Source organism: Mirounga angustirostris, unplaced genomic scaffold (genome assembly GCF_029215605.1).
Source record: "Mirounga angustirostris isolate CCGP_5_RB_7025 unplaced genomic scaffold, mMirAng1.0.hap1 SCAF_2, whole genome shotgun sequence".
In the NCBI taxonomy this organism is placed as follows: Eukaryota; Metazoa; Chordata; class Mammalia; order Carnivora; family Phocidae; genus Mirounga; species Mirounga angustirostris.
The window spans coordinates 88,139,097-88,160,419 of NW_026991710.1; the positions used below are offsets into that span (position 1 = coordinate 88,139,097).

The following is a 21,323-nucleotide window of genomic DNA, read 5'->3' on the forward strand; positions in this document are numbered from 1 at the left end:
TCAACGAAATGCATAAAGGAAGCCAGTAAGGCCACTTGCCGGTGTGGTCCTAAAACTGCATGATCATCTCTGCTCTCTCTTCTCTTCCACAGTGATCAGGGAAATCACAGCTTCAAAGTAATAATGCCAAAAAATTGAATGATCTAGGGGCTCCTGGGTGGCCCAGTGGGTTAAGCATTTGCCTTCTGCTCAGGTCATGACCTCAGGGTCCTGGGATTGAGCCCCATATGGGCTCCCTGCTCAGTGGGGAGTCTGCTTCTCTCTCTCCCCTCTGCCCCTCTGCCCCTTCCCCCCGCCCCCCGGCTTTTGTGCAGGCTTGCGCTCTCTCTCTCGCTCGCTCGCTCTCAAATAAATAAAATCTTAAAAAAAAATAGAATGATCTACATGTACCTGCAGACTGTGATAAGTGCAGGAAATAAACTGTTTTTGTATTAAGCCTCCAACATTTTGAGATTGTTATAGCAGTTAGTAATGCTTATCGTGCTTATGTGCTAAGAAAGTTCTGATTGTTCTATCTTTTAATACTGGCAAAACAAAAGGTAGTAAAAATAATTTTGAAACCTTAGCAAAGAATTATACAAATTTATAGCCCATGAAGTGCCAGGGCATATTTCAGGTTCTGGCAGAATTCCTGATATGACTCTCTGTTACTCGTTTCTGGTTCCGTACATTTGGCTTTTTCTTTTGAGAAGCCGCCAACATCCTTTTAATATCCTGAGTTTTTTAGTTGGTTGAATGGTACCTATTCCCCACCCCACCCCCCAAAAAAGGCATGTTCACAACCCAATCCCCAGAACCTGTGAATGGGACCTTACTTGGAAAGGGGGTCTTTGCAGATGTCACTAAATTAAAGATCTTGAGATATGATCTTCCTGGATTACCCAAGAGGATACTAAATCCGATGACAAGTATCCTTGTAAGAGATGTAAAAGATATATAGAGAAGACCACGGGAAGAGGGAGGCAGACATTGGAGTTAGGCATCTGTAAGCCAAGGAACACCGGGAGCCACCAGAAGCTGCAGGAGGCAGAGAAGGATTTTCCCTTAGACCTTCCGCGGGAGCATGGTCCTGCCAACATCTTGATTTCAGACTTCTGGCCTCCAGAACTGTGAAAGGATACTATTTAGCTGTTTTAAACTTCCGAGTTTGCGGTCATTTGTTATGGCAGCCTTAGAAAACTAATACAGAGTTCACCTTCCCCTAGAGACTGACCAGAGAGTATAATGCAGCATCCCCAGTTGCCCCTGACCTTCTTCTAAGGAAAATCTCATGGGCTCTTTTGTCCTAATGGTTTTTACTGTTAATGACTACTGGAAATAAGCCAGGGAAAACCAAAAGTAGTAACTTGGAGAAATTACAAAGAAATCCTTAAAAAGCTCTGTGTTCTCTGAAATCTGATTATATGGCACCCAGAAGCCTGGGTGAACCTCTACTTTCTACATTTATTTATGAGTCAAGCTCACCAAATAGCCCCTTCCCTCAGTGATCTCCAAATTTTTCTTACCATATGGCTTGTATTTGCTGGTAGTACTTTGAACACACATCCCCATAAAATGTGTGCCTTTGTTTACATTTTTATTGTTATAAAACATACGTAACGTAAACTTTACCATTTTCACTGTCCTTAGCTGTACAACTGGGTGGCATTAAGTACATTCACACTATGGTGCAACCACTTCCAGAACTTTTTCATCATCCCAAAGAGAAATTCTATAACCATTAAGCTATAACTCTCCATTCTCCATTCCACCCAGCCTCTGGTAACTTCTATACTTCCTGCCTCTGCATTTGTCTGTTCTAGGACCCGATAAACGCGGAGTAGTACAGGATTTGTCCTTTTGTGTCTGGCTTATTTCACTCAGCATGTTTCCCAGGTTCACCCATGGTGTAGCATGTATCAGAATTTCATTCCTTTTTTAAGGCAGAATATTAACATTCATCTGCTGATGGACATTTGACTATTTCCACCTTCTGTCTAACTGTGAGTAATGCTGCTATCATTATCAGTGCTTTGGGAGGTATGCTTAGAAGGTGAGGGCTAGGTCATATGGTGACTCTACGTGTAACTTTGTGAGGAATCGCCAGCATCACCCCCCAACCCCCCCAACCTCCCCACCTCCCCCCACCCCCGGTTGGCAGTTTCTCTACATCCTCACCAACACTTACTTTGTGCTCTTTGGTAAGAGCCAACTTAATGGGCGTGATCATTTCTTTTTAATACATGTATCCATTGTACTATAAGTCATTGTCAATTATGAAATGCAAAAATAGAAAATCTGAATTTTAAACTTGAAAAATATATATATAATCTATATTTTTAAGGAAATTTAAATTTTATTAATGCTTCTCGGAACATTGTTTATGCTTAAAATTTAACATCAATGATTTTAGTGAACATAAATGATTAAATAGAACTTGTTATGTTTTTAAAACTCAGTTGAACGTTTTTGTGATGTTGCTGAGTTTTAATGGCTATTATCTGAAAAAAAGCTCTTTACGCAGATATTTAGATCCACATGGAGAAACTATGTAATTGGTTGTAAATCTGGGAGTTTAATTTTCAGTGTTTTTCTGTTAAAATACCACTAGCAAATTTTCATCTTTCTGATATCAGTCTGTTTCTTTGTGAATGAATCAGAAAATATCGCATTTTCTTATTATTACCAAATAGTTTCAAAACTCACTCACACTCTCTACTTGAAGGATATTTTTAAACAGAAAGTTTAGATTGGAATTTTTTAAGTTTGAGAGAGGAAAATTTGTACTTGACACATTTACATTGTTTTTGACAATAAAATCACGTAACAGCGGGAACATTTCCAAACACCCATTTCAGAATGCTTTGTTCATAGCAGGAGTTTCTTTTGAAAAGCAATTACTTTCTTTTTCATTGTTAAAACATCATTTTAAACTTGGAGGATAGATTAAGTGTGTTTATATTTTCAAGAAATGTCTGTTGGGTAGCATACTATTGACAACCACTTGTCAGCACAGAAGAGGACAGCAAATTCGGAACACTTGTCATTGTGTTTTAAAAAATGCAAAATACATCTTGAAGTTAAACAACATTTTAGTACTTTGCCATGAGCAATGTAATGTAACTGTTAAGGTAGTCTTTTCCCATCTCATTACAAAATCCACTGTTTTGTTTCTGTAAAACTAAGTGTACCAGCATTCTCTGTATCATGGAAAAGGCAATACTTCAGGACAGGATTGTAGTAAATCAAAGAGACAGGGGGCAATATCTAGCCCACTCCTTGGTGGGATTCCTGCTTTAATAAAATGCAAAAATGACCACAAAATATCTCCCTCCTAGCCTTTGCAATTGACCTTGCAATTTGACTTTGCAGCTCCTTCCATCAAGAGATAGAGACTACAGTGGACCCTAGAACGACACTGGAGATTAGGGGTGGCCATCCCTGTGCAGCTAAAAATCCACCTACAACTTTGGACTTCCCCAGAACTTAACTAGTAATAGCCTGCTGTTGACTGGAAGCCTTACTAATAACATAAGTAGTTAATATATTTTGGGGGACGTCTGAGTGGCTCAGTTGTTTAAACAACCAACTGTTGATTTCAGCTCAGGTCATGATCTCAGGGTCCTGGGATCGCGTCCCATGTCGGGCTCCCTGCCCTGCAGGGAGTCTCCTTCTCTCTCTCCCTCTGCCTCTCCACCCCTCTCATGTGCTCTCTCTCACTCACTCTCTCTCAAATAAATAAAATCTTTAAAAAATTAAAAACATTTTTTATGTTATATGCATTATATATGGTATTTTTACCACAAAGTAAACTAGAGAAAAGAAAATGTTATTTTAAAAAAATCATAAGGAAGGGAAAATACATTTATGGTACTGTGTTGTATTCATCAAAACAAAACAAAATAAAAAACCCTGCACAGTTTAAAACCATGTTGTTCAAGGATCAAATGTATTTCCCCTCCCCTTGAATCTGGGCAGCCCTGTGACTTGTTTTGGCCGACGGACTACGGACTACGGCAGGAGCACCAGGGTGCAAGTTTCAGGTCTGGGCCCCTAGACACTGAATGCTTCTGCTCTTGCCCCTGGAACTCTGCCCCCAGGTGATCAAGCAGGGGCTTCTTAGAAATGCAAATCTCTCCTCTCCTTCCCCTAGAGATTCTGCTTCAGTGGGTCTAGGGATGCACATTTTTATCAAGCCTCAGAAGCAATTCTAATTAGGAGGTCTTCAGATAACACTTCAGAAAAACCTATGAGTCTTGATTATGGAACAGCCTCAACTCTGAGCATATTATAAGAATCAAAAAATACCTATGAACTGAGGTTCACTCCTAGCCTAAAATGTGTGCCATCTTGGCAAAATTCCTGAGTTCAAATCTGACTTTGCATTTTACTAGCTCCCTGATCTTGAATAATTTCCCTAACCTCTCTAAGCTTCAGTTTTCCTATTTATAAAATGGGAATTTTATTTAGCTCTTAAGTGAGTTGCAAGAATGAAACGAGATAAGCACTCAACACAGAACCTGGTGCACAGCAGATGTTCAACTATTTATTATTTTTATCTCAGTCTTATATTGTTATCTTTAAGTACCTACTCCTCTCAAAGGGTTCATTTGCATTTCTGGACACCTCCAAACCCCTCAACAAAAACCCTGTCTCACACAAAGTTAGGCTCTGGAATCAGTCACACCCTGGTTCCTGTTCCAAACCCCACACCTATTAGCATGTGACCTTAAGACTTAACCCAAATGTCAGTTTTTGAAACTGGGACAAAGGTGTTACCTCATACCACAGGGCTATGAAGATTAGAAGAGTTAATGTATGAAAAGCCCTCACCCAGTGCCTGGCACATTGTAACCCACAGCAAATACTGCCTGTTAGGGTTATTTCTTCAGGGCTCATCCTCAGACATCCTGAAATTCCAATCAAGAAAAGACACCTGCAGGGGCGCCTGGGTGGCTCTGAAGGTTAAGCGTCTGCCTTCAGCTCAGGTCATGATCCTGGGATCCTGGGATCCTGGGATCAAGTCCCATATCAGGCTCCCTGCTCAGCGGGGAATCTGCTTCTCCCTCTGCCCCTCAACCCCCCTTGTGCTCTCTTTCTCTCTCAAATAAATAAATAAAATCTTAAAAAAAGAAACAAAGAAAAGACACCTGCAGTTTTCCAAGAAACCACCTAGAATAGAAACTCAATGGTAAGGCTGCATCCCAGGTGTTCTTAGAATCTGATGGGAGTATCCCGTAACATGGCAGGGTAGACCAATCAGAAGCAGAACCCCCAGGGAAGAGGAAAAAGAGGGACCTCCTAGAGGTTTTCCTGAGGCACCAACTCTGAAAGCAGACACCTCTGGTATTTGGAGGCGCCACAAAAGGAACAAACTTGGTCTTGCTGGACTTGCATTGTCCAAAGCTCACCTGTGAGAACAGTGAAGGTAAAGTGTGTGTGGCCAGCAAAAACAGGTCACAGCTGCAAGGCCCAGGGAGTCGTTTGGGTCCATGGTAAAGGCATCCTCCCTTCTCCATTACTGCTCTCAACACCTAAGCCGGGCCTCCAAGCCCGCTGTGGGAAAAAGCACAGCCCTTTACCTGGTCCTTCTGCCCCTCGCTCTTCGGTTCCCCCTTTCCATTCAGCACACTGTGGCCAGAGGTATTTACCAAACCCCGATTGCCTTCTTTTACACTCGTGGGTAAAAACCAATAGTGACTGCTCCTATTGGGTCCGAAGTAAAAGTTTCGTTCTTACTGCACTCGGGCTTGACCCTTCACGTGTATGAAATGACTCTTACTAAGAACATCAGCAATTCCCCAACTGCCAGAGGCAGGCGAAGGTGATGCTCTCCCAACATTCAGGTAGCCCAAGTTAGACAGCTTGGAGTCCAGCAAAATGCACGCGTACCCTGACACCTTACATCTAATCTCATTGCATTCTAGCCAGAATAAAACAAGATCCTTTAGGATGTTTTAATATGTATTAATAATAAATCCGATGTAGCTGATCATCTTCCAATATTTTGGGTTTTTTCACTAGTGTATAACCAGTGACTTTTTGTGACAAGATTTTTTCTAACACTTTTAAATCGATTTCGTTTTTTAAGGAAGTTCCCCAAACCAGAAGCCCTGGTTATCATCAAAAGTCACTTGCTTGGGGAGAGATTCTCCATAATCATATCCTGTGTCTTACTTCAGGAATGGAGGGTGGGACTCTTCCACAAGTGATTCTTGGCAGCCAAAAAGAGGCAGTGAGCTGTCTCTAGAGGTAAAGGAATGTCCAGACTCCATGAAGTGTGACAAAGTTGCCTTGCATTTTCCCAGAGCCTGAGGAAAACTCAAAACAACAACAACAAACAAACAACGATGATGACAACAAACCCAAAAGACAAAACTATAACACTGAAAAGCTTGCCTCACGTGTGAGCATTTTTCTGAGACTGAAGTATTCCTTCTTCTCATATTTTATAACCTTTCCACTGTGGTAGAATTGCCATGGAGGGGTGCCTGAGTGGCTCAGTCGTTAAGCGTCTGCCTTCGGCTCAGGTCATGATCTCAGGGTCCTGGGATCAAGTCCCACATCGGGCTCCCTGCTCGGCAAGAAGCCTGCTTCTCCCTCTCCCATTCCCCCTGCTTGTGTTCCTGCTCTCGCTATCTCTCTCTCTGTCAAATAAATAAAATCTTTAAAAAAAAAAAAAAAAAAGAATTGCCATGGAGAAAGAGAGAAATACTGAGAGAATAGGAGAATGACGTGGCTCTGAGGAGAAAAATGCCTATGTTGTGTCCCTGACACCCCAGCTGAAAGTGCGACAGGAAACATTACACTATGTGGGGCTGCACGGCTTATTTCCCTAGCGTTGGAGGGTCCTCTATGGCAGGATCAACATTGGGGGAACCTGGAGATGTCTACAGATACCTCATAATGCCTGTTAATTTTTCCTTTTTTTTTTTAAAAAAAAGATTTTATTTATTTATTTGACACAGAGAGAGAGAGAGAGCACAAGCAGTGGGGAGTGGCAGGCAGACAGAGAAGCAGACTCCCCGCGCAGCAGGGAGCCCGATGTGGGGCTTGATCCCAGGACCCCAGGATCATGACCTGAGCCGAAGGCAGATGCTTAACTGACTGAGCCACCCAGGTGCCCTAACTTTTCCTTTTTAAAGATAAAATCTCATTTAATTGATTACAAAGCGTCCAACTAAGACAGATAGGGCCATCTAAGAGAGTGTCTTGTCAATTCCCAGATGGAGTCTTGCACCAAGCAAACTGCAAACACTTGAGGAGGTAATGTAGGATCCAAAAGAAAAAAAAAAGCCTTAAAAAAATGTTCTTACTGGGGCGCCTGGGTGGCTCAGTTGTTAAGCGTCTGCCTTTGGCTCAGGTCATGATCCCAGGGTTCTGGGATTGAGCCCCGCATCGGGCTCCCTGCTCGGCGGGAAGCCTGCTTCTCCCTCTCCCACTCCCCCTGCTTGTGTTCCCTCTCTCGCTGTCTCTCTTTCTCTTGTCAAACAAATAAATAAAATCTTAAAAAAAAAAAAATGTTCTTATTGTTAGTGGTGGTCTTGTTCTGTTCCTTAAAAAGATTACATGGGCCCTCAGTATTTCAGGAATCCCTGAGAATTATTTATGGGAAAGCAAATATGTTTTAACCTTTTAGCAAAGGAGAGAAACGTATCAAAGCCCTCGTTCAGGAGAAAATCATCCTTGCTCCTCCTCTGCCTCTAGCGGAAAATATGGCAGTTACTTTCAACTTAAATATTTCTTAAAATGTCCAAAGGATCAGGGCTTTACTCTGTGATTCTAAACAATAACTTCTTCATAAACCACACTTCTGGAGCTGATAATCAGTTCCAAAGCTTATTAAAGTCTTTAGTTGGAATGCATATCCAAATCAAAACATTTAACCTTTTAAACAAACCAATTCAAAAGAACTTTCCACCATAGCTTTTATGGAACCAGATATCAACCTGGAGGGTACATAAGAAGGACAAAGTACATATTTAAAATGCAAATCCCTGGCTTCAACCCAGAGATACCAACCCAGAAGACTTCAATACAGATGGTTCAAGGCTACAATCTGAAAAACATTTCTTTAGACTTTAGACAACTGAACAGAAATTGCTAAATACCATCCATCCTATCTTGTTATAGAGCTTGTCAAGGAACCATTCCTGTCTGCCTACTGGACAGAAAGAAAGGAAATTTTGTATGGCTAGCTGTGTCCTCTCTCTCTTAAGAGGAAAGCAAAGCCCCCACCCCAACAGAACTCCTCTTAGGTCTCCTTGGCCCAAATTGGTTCCCTTGGCTGATGAACGCTACAAGGGAGGCTGGAAAAGCTGACAACAAGACTGTCATGATCAATCTAAGTGCTTAATGACCCGTCCCCTGGGGCTCGGCACATTGCCACCCTCAACACAATCAGGACCCTGTCTGTAAAGAAGGTGGAATGAAGACCAGACAACTCCTAGTGTCCACCTCGAAAGGGAGGGAAGCAAACATATGCTGAATACCTACTACATGGAAAGTTCTGGAACAAGTACTCAAACATTTTTAAATATCTCATTTAACATCATAGCCCAAACTCCCCTGTAAACAGAACTCTTTACTTTCACCATATCCCCTCTGCTGCCTTTCAGAGTTATCACAGTATAAGTCCTCATTCTAGACCCCTTTCCAAAAAGATTGCCTTTTAAAAGTTTCCATTTAATGTAATTTTAATCACTCAAAACTGAGTTTTCAAGTTCGTCTCTAAGCTATATTATCTTTTTTTTATTGAGGTTCTTTGTTCTCTTTTATTTCTAGCAGTAAGAGAAAACTTTTCATGAAAACCTTGGGCACAATACTTTTAATCCATTAGAGATATGAACAAAAGGAACCAAATCCCTTCCCTATTGTTCTGAAGATTTAAAAATATAAGGAACTTAGGACTCCCAGTACAGCTATTATTTGGTATATGGTGATTGCCTTGAGATTGGGACATTAAAATGTTTCTTTTGTTCTAATTTTTTAAAAGGAAACTAAATGCAAAGAAAAATGTTAATACAATGCACAGGATACAAATTAAAACACGCAAGTCAGGAAATGCAAAGGTGAATGATCTCAGAGGAACCTTAGCTCGAGGACACTGACCCCATGCATGAGGATCTGTCAGCACGACACATTTGGTGTTCCTGCCAATAAAGCTGACATTCTGGCCACCAACCTTTGTGAATCTGTAATTGCCTGGACAGTCATTATAAGTGCAGAAGTGAACAAACTACTACTGGAATTATTGCTTTTTAAAATTCATATTTATTTGTATTCTCTGCATTTTATCTGCTTTCAGAATATAATTCTTTGTATTCACAAATTTTTAGTTCCAACGACCAGAAGAAATGTTGCTGAATCGACAGGAAGCTAAAAACTCTGGTCTATTCAGTGAACGGTTCAGTCAACACAGCCCTAAACTGAGTCAGACTGAATGTCTGACAGTTGAATTATTTGGACGTTTTAGTGTCATAAACAACCGATCTCCCATAATAGAAGGCAACTGAGCATACATCACCCTAATTTCTTTGACCCCGTGGGGTTAAATCTGCTGTAGGGTCTGGGTCTCCCATAATAGGAGGCAACTGAGCATACATCACCCTGATTTCTTTGACCCCATGGGGTTAAATCAGCTGTAGGGTCTGGGTCTCCTCCCCTTAGCCATCTCCCCCTGCCGTCCCATTGCCCTCCAAGTCAGAGAAGGGAATGAAAGGGTGAGATACAGACCAGCAATGGTGGGGCTCGCTCCACTCGCCAAGCCTGTCCCCTCCTCTAGCAGAAGCTCTGCTGTCAGAACTCCATGCTGTAGAAATAATGGTCAGGCTAGAGCAGGGGTTGACTAAGTCTTCCTGTAAAGGGCCAGCAAGTATTTCCAGCTTTTCAAGCCAAAAGGTCTCTGACTCAACTACTCAGCTCTGCTCCTGGAGCACAGAAGTAGCCACAGACAATACTTAAACACAGGTGCGTCGCCATGTTCCTACACAACTTGATTAACAAAGACAGGCCGCGAGCCAGGTCCTCGTTGGCCAGCTCCTGATCTGGGGAAACCAGCTTTTTTTTTTTTTTTTTTTGTATTTTATCAAGAATACCGTCCATTTTATAGCTCAGTAACTCAAACTGTTTTTTTTTAATATACCCTGTCGCCTAATTCTATTTTCTATCTTGTCACCACTAATCTAGTTGATTCTATAATTTACCCTTCTAATCGTAAAGCTTCTAGTCCCTACTCCAAATTCTTTTCTCTTTACCTTCAACCACAACCCCCATTTCCCCAGCCGTCATCCGCTGGGGAGTACAACTGAGTCAGCATATATGAGCTGTAATACCTGTATTAATTAGTGATTGCTGTATAACAGAGCACCCCAAAACTCAGTGGCTTAAAACAACCACTTATTATCTTTCATAGATCTTTGGGTCAGCCGGTGAGTTAAGTCTCCTCTCACTTCTTTCTCATAATTTTCCTGCTTATTCTTGGTAGTTATTATTCCAAGGGAACTAATAAAATGATTTCATCTAAAACCCAAAAATTCATTGAGGTTTTAATTGCCTCAAACACGTATTAATCTTAGGAAGATTGACATTCCTATGGTATTGTCTTTTCACCGAGTACCATAGTAAACCGCTCCAATTTTTTTAGAACTTGCTTTATATCTTTTCATAACATTTTATAGTTTTATTCAACTAGACCCTGTTCTTTTCTTCTTAATTTGTTGCTAAGTATTTTACAGGTTGTGTGGCTATCATCACTGGGACATTTTGAGTTCACGAACATGGGAATTTTCCGGAGAAATCGGAACCCAGCCCCCATATCGGGAGGGCGAGGAGAGGAGGAACGAAGAGGCAGGCCACCCCAGAGTGGGGGTGGCAAGTTTAAGGAGCAAGGGAACTTACCAAGAAGGCTTGTCTTTGCTGCCCAAAGACAAGTAGATCTCCACATCAGCCCACCAAAATCTTAAACGATTATACAGAGGCCTTAACAGGATACACTCACATATACCATCCTGATAGTCCCCAAACACATGGCTCTCTCAAGTCTGCATCCTTGAAAACGGCTCCCACTCCGGGAAGGGCAGGCCACAAAAGTACGTTTCAAAGCAGAGGGGAGGGGTGAAGAGCCTCCAGTTGCCCCGGGGTCAGTTCCTGGTTCAGGAGGTCACGGTCTCCCAACAACCTCCTCCAACAGACGTTATCATCTGTTATCAATTATTATTAATATGGAGATTCTTGTTTTTGCACATTTATCTTACACCCAACCTCTTTATCGAAGTTACCTTTTAATTTCTCTTCTAGCAAAATGTTTACTGGATTTTTATTTCAATTCTCATTTTTAAATTTTTGTTTTTCCCTTTTTTTTTAAACTTAGTATCTTTTTTTTTAAGATTTTATTTATTTATTTGAGAGAGAGAGAGAGCACAAGCAGGGGGAGCAGCAAAGGGAGAGGGAAAAGCAGGCTTCCCACTGAGCAAGGAGCCCGATGTGGGGCTCGATCCCAGGACCCTGGGATCATGACTTGAGCGGAAGGCAGACGCTTAATGACTGAGCCACCCAGGCGCCCCGCTCCCTTCTACTTTCTTAATATTCTTTGCTATGCCAGTTATTGTTATAAGCCCTAAACAAAATAATACATATAAAGCACTTAGCACAGTGTCTGGCAAATAAAATAGTAAGCACTCAGTAAACATTTGCTATTAAGATTTTGATGATGTTTCTATAAGATAAATTTAAATTTTATGCTATTTTTTATTCATCATCCTACTCTTAGCTATGAGATCTATTTTTTTTTTTAAGATTTTATTTATTTGAGAGAGAGAGGGAGCACAGAGGGAGAGTGGGAGGGAGAAGCAGACCCCACTGAGCAGAGCAGAGAGCCCGATTTAGGGCATGATCCCAGGACCCTGACTGAGATCATGACCGGAGCTGAAGGCAGGCTCTTAACTGACTGAGCACCCCTTGAGATCTTTTGACTATATGAACAGGAAAAGAATCCCTATGTGGAAAACTCTGGGTAACAATATACAATTTTGGACTTCATATTCCTAATACCCTAATACGTTATATCCCCAGAAGATGAATATAATTAGCTAGTACATGACGCACCATTTGTAGGGTAATTCTAAAAGTGAAATATATTTAAGATTTTGTGCTTTGATCAGAGGTGTCAAACAAGCTGAACTCAGCTTTTATATGAAAAGTGTAACGCTTGTAAATGCAGCTTTAATATAACTAACGACCACATTGATTAAAGCAGACCTTCCTCATTAATGTTGAGAGTAAACTCCCTTTCTAATCCCAATCTCACACTCATTATTTTTTTTAAAGATTTTCTTTGTCAGAGAGAGAGAGAGAGAGAGAGAGAGCATGCACGGAGCAGGGACAGAGGGAAAGGAAGAAGCAGACTCCCCGCTGAGCAGGGAGCTCAACATGGGATTCGATCCCAGGACCTCGGGATCATGACCCGAGCTGAAGGCAGACACTTAACTGAGCCACCCAGGTGCCCCCCACTCATTAAGACATATCTTTCAATTCTGTTTCCCAAAGTGCTATTTTTTCAATGATTTTCTTTCTTTTGCATTTGAATGAGTCTATGCTTTAGACAAATGTGTGTATTTTTCTTTTCTCTCTGCAAAAATGTACTTGTTTTCTTAATCTAGGAAACACAGGAGAAGTAGGACACAAGGAAAAAGTGAGGGGAAAAAAGCATGGCTGAACCAGGAACAGTTTTGACTGCCTTAGATTTGTATGTGACATATATGTGTATTTAGTCACTTTGTTCAGTGGGCTAGAAAACGGTATTATGAGGCAAAGATTACAAGGTCTCCTCTCAAAGATACTAGTATCACTGTGTTTCTTGGCCAAAAGACTACATCTTTACATATAATAATAATAATAAAGGAGCAATGCATTGCCTCATATAATTCCTGACTATAACCTTCACTCTACAGATAAGAAAATTGGGGCCTCATAAGCTGCAGGTCACAAAACCAACAAGGAATTGGTCAAATTTTATTTCCAAGCCTGAATTCTTAATTCCAAAACTGTACTCTCCCTTAAGCTTGTTCTTTGGCTTAAGCCAAAACATCTAGATATCTAAGTTTTTAACTTTTTTCTCACTCAAAATTCTTTAAGGGGTCCATGTGAGTAGCCCATTGGAATTAGCTCACAACATATCAAAAGTTAAATTCCTCCATCTGCACCGAAGTAGTACACATATACGTGTCCCTAGATCACACAAAATAGCACCAGCCAACTCTGAGGTTGAAAGTCTTTTATGGCAAGTTTTGGGTACCCAGGCGGTGAATCCAGAGGTGTCAGACATAACTCGTCTTTCTCTTGAATTCCTCAAACTCGGTTGGTTTTTCTCGAGGAGCTGATTGTGCAGCAAGGCCCCAGCACGTTTAACAGATGCCTACGTTCTTTTAGGCAATTGGAGTAGTTGTGCTCTTGGGGGAGAACAAACACTTTTCAAAGAGGATAAGCCGGAGCTGTTGTGAGAAATGCAGAGGAAGCCCATGTTCTAGCTCATTTCAGTGGGGATGTTTTCCTTTTCTTGACAAAGGCAGATCATTCTAGATGTTCAATGTTGGTGCAGGTCTGGGAGGTAAAGGTCCCTGACGAAGTTTTCCATGTTTCCTATTTCACTTCCTCAAATCTAGGCCCTAAATTCCCTGGGAATCTGGGGAAGCAGAAAGTCAGGACAAGGAGGTGGCTTCGATCTTAACACACCCTGCTTAATCAGCCCTCAGGTACATATCTTTAGGGAGGCTGGCTCTTACCTCGGTCCAGAGAAGACTGACTGGGAGTGAAGTGGGTAGGATGTTCTTTGTGCAATTTATATATAATTATATTCAAGACAAGAATGTGTGGAGCAGGGAATGGAATCCAGCAGAAGCATAACCAAAGAGGTTTGTAGGCCCTCTAAGAAATATACCACACACGTAAGAGGGCCAGTGGCAAATACTTCCTTATTTTGTGAGCCAACCCACCCCTGGATACATATGTGCTCATAAAAATAGACCATATGTGGGGAGCACGACTTCTGAATTTTCCTTGATAAAGTATTTGAATGCTGACTTCCAAGAGATAGACATAATTGCTCTCCTCTTGGATGAAAATGAAACTCAAATATGTGGTCTTGATTACCAGAGTAGAACAGAGAATTGACAGATTTAAAACATTATATTTCTGCCAAGACTATTGCACTTTCTTTTCCTTCTTTAAAAAAAAAAAAAAAAAAAGTTTTTTTCCGTATCCTTTTCCAGCTGATGGATAGATAAAAACGGCACAGAGACTTCCAAGACCAGTTGGCATTAGAGGTTTGGTAGAAGAGTTGAATGTTTTAAAGATTGGTTTGGACTCTTTTTTATGAAGTGGGAAGAGGAAAAATTAAATTAAATGTCTGCATATATCAGAGTTGTATATTAAAGACACACATACCAACCTGTGGACTAGCGGAAATCATTGGGTGCTTTTATTTTCTTCCCATCTCTCTGGAACACACAAGTGGGTGGCCAATCCCAACGGCCCAGGAGCCTAGAATCACATTTTCATCATGTCCCTCTTTGGTGGGCTGGAGGCCATGGGGCACAGTGCGGACTAGATTCAGAAAGGACAATTACATGATAGAACAGAAAGTTCCTTTTTAGACCACATTTCACTCTAATGTTGTTAATATTAACTTTTCTTCATGTTTTCATCTTGATTTTATGAGTACATTTTTGTAGTTTTGAAAGGACAAGTTTCCAAAATGCCAAGTCATTTAAAAAAATGTTTTCTTCTATATTTTTAACTCTTAAAATATGCTGCTGACATTTTAACAGTATCAAGATTTTTACATGAAATACACATTTTTCTTACATGTGCTTATATTATAATCAGGGTTCTTGGTGGCAAACAATAGAAACTCCAGATTAATTTTGGTAGCAAAGGAATTTATAGGAAGGCTATTGGGTATCTTATAGAACTGATGGAAAATGCAAGAGAATGATGCTTGGGAAATGGTCAGGAATGAAAGGAGGCTGGTATGGAGGACTCATCCAAGGTCACACCACCGGAATATTGTAGATAGGATACTACTTTTGCACGGGAGACCCCATCCCCAGGGGTTCCACTTGACACTAACAGCCCCCAGAATTGCAACTTTACCACTGCCACCATGAAACTATGACTCGTTTGGTCTCTATTATCTTGGCATTACTTCCTACACAGTCAACATTTTAGGTAGGAATTTCTAAATCAGCCGAGGTGCTGTTATACCCTTAGCTGTTTGTGGTTGGAGAGGGAAAAATGTATGGTGCCCTTCAACCTTTGTAGGCTTATATAAAGGAGTTCTCCCTAAATAAAGAGATCTAGATAATGTAGCACCAAAAACATATCAACTGTCGCCTCTAATTGTTCCCATAAACATATCCATCCATATCCTCTACATCACCCACTAATGAATATTTTTATTCAGTATCCACAAGTGAACAAACCTATTCACTAGAAAATATCTACTCATGGTATCCATTCTATTTATCAACTTTCTCACTAACTGAATCCCTGTGTAATCCATTTTTACTTTTTTTTGCATTTTTCCTTCTATTTCTTTGCCTAGTGGTATTTTACCCCCATTCACCTTAATGACAATATACTATCTCCATGTATACTCTGCCATCTCTTTTTAATGCTAAATTTTTAAGACCAGATCATGATTATTTCATAGAAAGTATGATTAAAAATAAAAAATACTGGCATCCCCAGGGTGCCTGGGTGGCTCAGTCAGTTAAATGTCCAACTCGTGATCTCAGGGTCATGAGTTCAAGCCCTGCATTGGGCTCCATGCTACCTAAAAAAAAAAAAAAAAAAATACTGGGGCGCCTGGGTGGCTCAGTTGGTTAAGCAACTGCCTTCGGCTCAGGTCATGATCCTGGAGTCCCTGGATCGAGTCCCGCATCGGGCTCCCTGCTCGGCAGGGAGCCTGCTTCTGCCTCTGACCCTCCCCCCTCTCATGTGCTCTCTCTCTCTCATTCTCTCTGTCTCAAATAAATAAATAAAATCTTTAAAAAAAAAAAAAATGCTGGCATCCCAACCAAAATTGTATATCCTGCTCCTCAATAAACATCTCCACTTGAATAGTCTACTTGAGGATATTCTGCAAAAGCAAACTTGATATGCTGCCCCCTCCCCAAATGGACTGTCATCCCCCTAGCTCCCTCTATCAGGTCTCTATTACTGGTACCACCACATTAGGTGTTTAAGAATATGAGAGCTATTTGGGAAAACTGGTTGAGTTTCTGGATAGACTGAGAATGCATTATCATTTTCCCACTTAAAAATTCACTATGAAACACAGTGTAGAAACTATTAGATTCCAGTAATGAAAGATGCCTGTATTGGGGCACCTGGGTGGCTCAATCCGTTAAATGTCTGCCTTCGGCTCAGGTCATGATCTCAGGGTCCTGGGATCGAGCCCTACATCAGGCTCCCTGCTCGTTGTGAAGCCTGCTGCTCCCTCTGCTTTGTTCTCTGTCAAATAATAATAATAATAATAATAATAATAATAATAATAATAATAATAATAATAAGGATGCCTGTATTTTCCCTCCTCCATCAGAAACATTTCACAAGAAGGAAAGGTTATATGTAAACAAAACAAAAAGTATCACATAAATAAGAAGCCAAAAGTTTAATGTTTCTGAATAAAGAAAGTTCATTCAGGGCTTACACAGATCGTAAGAATAGATTACAACAGCTGAGAGATCAATAGCTTATTGGAAGGAAAGAAGAAAGCAGTTTATATTTTCAATGTAGAAAAAGAAAATCTAATTGCTACAGATGTCTTGTAAAATTCCCAAAACAAAGTCTAGCCAAGGTTATTGTTTAGTGGATTTTTTTTTCCTTTTTTCAAGGGATGAAAAATGAGATTCAATGTGTATACTATTGGTTACAACTAATATAACAGCTTGAAAAAATCATAAGACAGAAGCATAAATATAATATAAAAAGACAAGATTTTAAAATTGTACTGTAGGAATATTAACTATAATAAGTGGAAAAGTACATTAAAACCAGCAGTTTTTACTGTTAACACTAGTTCAAAACAAAACTCATAAGGCAGACCAAAACTGATGCTAGTTAAGGAAAGTGGTCTGTTTTTAGGAAGTGTATCCAGACAGAAACCACCACAAAGAAATGCCAACAGTAATTACATGGTCCCCTCTTGTTACTCAGTGAAGTGTCAAAGGTAGAGTGACGGGGTCAACAGCTTAAGCTTTCTCCAAGGATTTGTAGTATTCCATCAGCACAGTCCAGGCTTTGGGAGCCATGAAACCTTCTGGAGGTTTCTGGCCTTCTCGTGCAAGTTTGCGCATTCGTGTTCCTGAAATAAATTCATAGTCTTCATGGCTGAAAGAGAAAAAAAAAGAAAATGATTTCCCATTTTTAGAATCTTAGTGAAACTTTAAAAAGCTTTTGTTCTTCTGTTCATGGTAGATAAGCTTAATGGAAAAAAAAATCTGAATAAAACATAGTACTTGTAAAATGAATGATTGATCTGATTTCAGATTTGCCACTGAACAAAAAACAACATGTTCTCAAAAATTACCCATTTTTTGAACTAGGAGACAAATTTTAATTGAAATTTTTACTGAGATCATTGTATATTCACATGCAATATTCACAGTGAGAGCTCATGTATCCTTTACCCAGTTTCCCCAACGGTAGCATACCTTGCAAAACTATAGCATAATATCACAATCAGGTTATCAGTATGGACACAACCTACCAATCTGATTCAGACTTCTCTAGTTCTATCTGTGCTCTGTGTATTTAGTTCTATACAATTTTATCACATATGTTGGTTCATGTATCCACCATAGTCAAGATGTATTAACAATTCCAAAACCATGACCATCCCTTGGCTTGCCCTTTTATAGCCATACCCACCTCTCCCCGCTTACGTCCTCCTCCCCAGCCCATGCCAACTACTAACTTAGAACTAGAAATTCACAAAAACAAAAAGGTATTAAATCCAATTTAGCTATCACAGATTGAAAACTTTTTAGGAAATTTGAATCTGAAAGGTTAAATGCATAATGGGACATTAAGAGAAAAATTATAATTGTTTTACAGCAAAAGCAAGTTAAGTAGCAATAATGGATACTATCCCACTGGTAAGATACCATAAAAGTTGTGTTAGTTTTTCTCATCTTCTTATATTCAAAAACACACAAAGGGGGCACCTGGGTGGTTCAGATCATTAAGTCATGATCTGCCTTTGGCTCAGGTCATGATCCCAGAGTTCTGGGACCAAGCCCCACATCCCAGCTTCTCCCTCTCCCACTCCCCCTGCTTGTGTTCCTGCTCTCGCTGTGTCAAATAAATTAAAAAAAAAAAAAAAATACACAAAGGCCCTTAAACCAGTAAGCACTGAGCACCTATGGCCATGGCACATACTGTCTACCAGTAATTTCATCCTCTTCCTTCAAACAAGGAGAACCAACCTACATAGCAGACCAGGACCCATCAAGAGCTCTGGATCACTTAGGTTACCAGATCACAGGCTGTGTTTACTCCTAGTTAGGAGCTCTATGTTCCTTCCCCACTTCATTATTTGTGGAGTTAACCTGGAGATCGTAAATCATAAACTGCCACATGCTTCTAGACAGGTGCCAAGTATGTTTTTTTAACTAATAATCACACTGCCAGGAATCTACACTAAGGAAATAACCAGATGCACATCAATGTTATGCATAAAGGGAGCTATCTGTAAGTTGTTTCGGGATAGTAAAATATTGTAAATGACCTGAAGGTTGAAGGTTCTAAATAAATTATGGTACAGCGCTGAGTAAAATAATCGGGACACAAAACTTTATGTGCAATACAAATGCAATTTTGTTAAAATAGAGTGTGTGGAGAGAAGGCTACAAAGAAATACACCCAAATAGTGGTTATTTCTGTATAGTATTATCACAAGTGCTTGTAATTTTGCTCATGTTTTCTGTAGTTTTCTACAATGATTTTTATCAATTATCAATATCAAAATTAAATAAAAAATATAAAATATCAGAAATTTTATAATGAGTTTTATTTTTAAAAGTTTATTTTCAAAAAATCTCTCCCCAAAGTGACTTCAAATAATTTTTAAAAATTCAACCTTAATCAACCTGAAACCTCCATCATTTGGAATACTGCCCCTGAGGAAAGCAGCTACATGAGCTGCTGCTATAGCATTATGCTTCCTATTCTGGTCTCACAGTAGTTATAATGGCTATTAATCCATACTTACACAGCAGGCATTGATTAACAATAAAGAGTATATCTGAATGGTGCGAAGGACAAAGAAATATTTACTAACCAGTGCTCGGATACTTTATTAGCTTTCATTTCAGGAACTCAATAAATATTTGGTAAAATATAAAAGAATGAAAAGGTGTATGTATAGAAAAATTCTATGTGGTTCAATACAGAACCACATACAGTCTTAAATGAGTCACTACTCTTCATCTTCTGGCAAAAAAAAGGGGGGACCACAGGATTTTTTATTGCTGTGGTGAATCTGAGCTACTTGTATATTCCCTTTTATCTAAATCTAGATTACTCACGGCAGCGACTTCCACGTGACCTTCATAATGAGCTCTTCCATAATCATCTCCAGATCTGTCTTCTCTCCGACCTTGCTCACCTCCACTTTAAGCAGGGGAACCCACATACCACCTTCCTAACCTGGTTCATTTACTCTACCCAGGAGCTCTCAGACTGTGGTCTCCAAACCAAGAAAGACCAAGTACTGTGATTTCCTCATGATCCAAACTGTGTACCGGTCTCCGGTCGCTCTTTCTGCTTTTCTGATTTTGTCTGTGTGCTCAATGACCCCACTGCTCGTGGGGCTTCTAAACCTTGCAACTGGTGGTATTACCACCAGGCTCTGTGTACCTCTTTCATCCGGCCTGGCCCTATGCCTGCCCACAACTGTTAGTTCCTAAGATCCACATGACTCCTGGTCCTGAATCAAGTTCTACCTCTTCGATTCGCTGTTGGCCCCACTCCCCAGTGAGATACCTGACTTTGGTGAATGCCCCAACCCTCTTTGAAACATATCTGAAAATTTTATTCTGGAATACTATACATGGAGGATAGGAATACAAAATAGTGTGACTCATTTCATCAGTCACAGGAAAATCATCTCTTACCATTAAGCAGAAAAGCCGTACTTAAATTTAGGCATGCAACATCTTCCCCTAGTCACCCTGCCTGCTCTTCCTATTCGAATCCTCAACTACCAAAAGGATAGGAAGATATACATATGCATTCAGCTCAACATTTCAACAGCTCTCATCTGCTTAAGTAAAACTAAAACCTCTTTCAAATGTTATATAAATTTTCAGTGATGTTCAATAAAAATGAAAGGTTAACAGATATTGCTTAAAAGATGGATCCAAACAGTTTCAATCTACGGACTATCTCTCACTTCTCTCATCTGTTCAATGTGCAAGACAAGTCAGATCTTTTATAACATGCGGGCCCAGGCACATGGCTGGTTCCCCCAGCTGACATGGGAAGTAAGCCAACATCTTTCTCTTATACAAATGACAACCTAAGGGGAGAAAAAGAAATTGACTGTATGTGAGATGGGCCTAGAAAAGAAGCAAGACTGCGAGAGGAGATTTCAAAACATTCAGTAAGGCTGGGGTTAGAAACAATCTGTAAATTTATCAACACTAAAATGAAAACTGAGTTGGAGAAAACGTTAGGTAAGCTCTCCAAAGAAAGACTCAGCAAAAGGAAAAGCATTTGTCAAAGGAGTAGGAGGAAAACCAAGATGATACGGAGGTCACAGAAGAAGAGAAGTTCTAAAGTGTTAAGGCCACAGAGAGGATGAGAAAAATGACCATGAGGAAAAAAACCCTACTGGACTTACAAATCAGAATTTAAATCTTAAATGAAGAGTTTTAGTAGATGGTGAAGAAGAGAGACAGAGTAGTAAATTGGCAGAGATACAGAGTGGAAAAAAGAGGAGACCTGTTTTTTGTTTTTTTTTTTAAAGGAAAAGGGGGGCTTTAAGCAAGTATACAGGTGGGAAAAAGACTGAGAAAAGGGAGGATGAAAGCCAGGAGAGATATGAAAGATGCAGAAGGAAGTCTGGCATGAAGGACATAGGAAGGGGGGCTTTGACAAGGAGGAGCATCAGGAATGAAGGAAAGAAGAAACAGTGATGATGTGGGGTTAGAAAAAGATGAGGCAGTTAATGCAGGATGGTCTTAACCTTCTCAATAAAGCTGTGAAGACTGCCTTCAAGGGTAACAAGAAGCTGTGTGGGAATGGAATAATAATAGAATCCATCAACACTCCTGACTTTG

The 21,323-nt window shown here is 40.2% G+C and overlaps 1 protein-coding gene across 1 annotated transcript in view; it reads right to left on the reverse strand.

Moving 5' to 3' along the window:
* Positions 1-16,636: 16,636 nt before the first annotated feature.
* PAPSS1 (3'-phosphoadenosine 5'-phosphosulfate synthase 1) overlaps positions 16,637-21,323 on the reverse strand; it is a 99,239-nt gene continuing 94,552 nt past the window's right edge. The window contains exon 12 of the mRNA XM_045880622.3: positions 16,637-17,370. Coding sequence (XP_045736578.1) covers positions 17,232-17,370 — 139 coding nt within the window. The 3' untranslated portion in view covers positions 16,637-17,231. The remainder of the gene's footprint in view (positions 17,371-21,323) is intronic.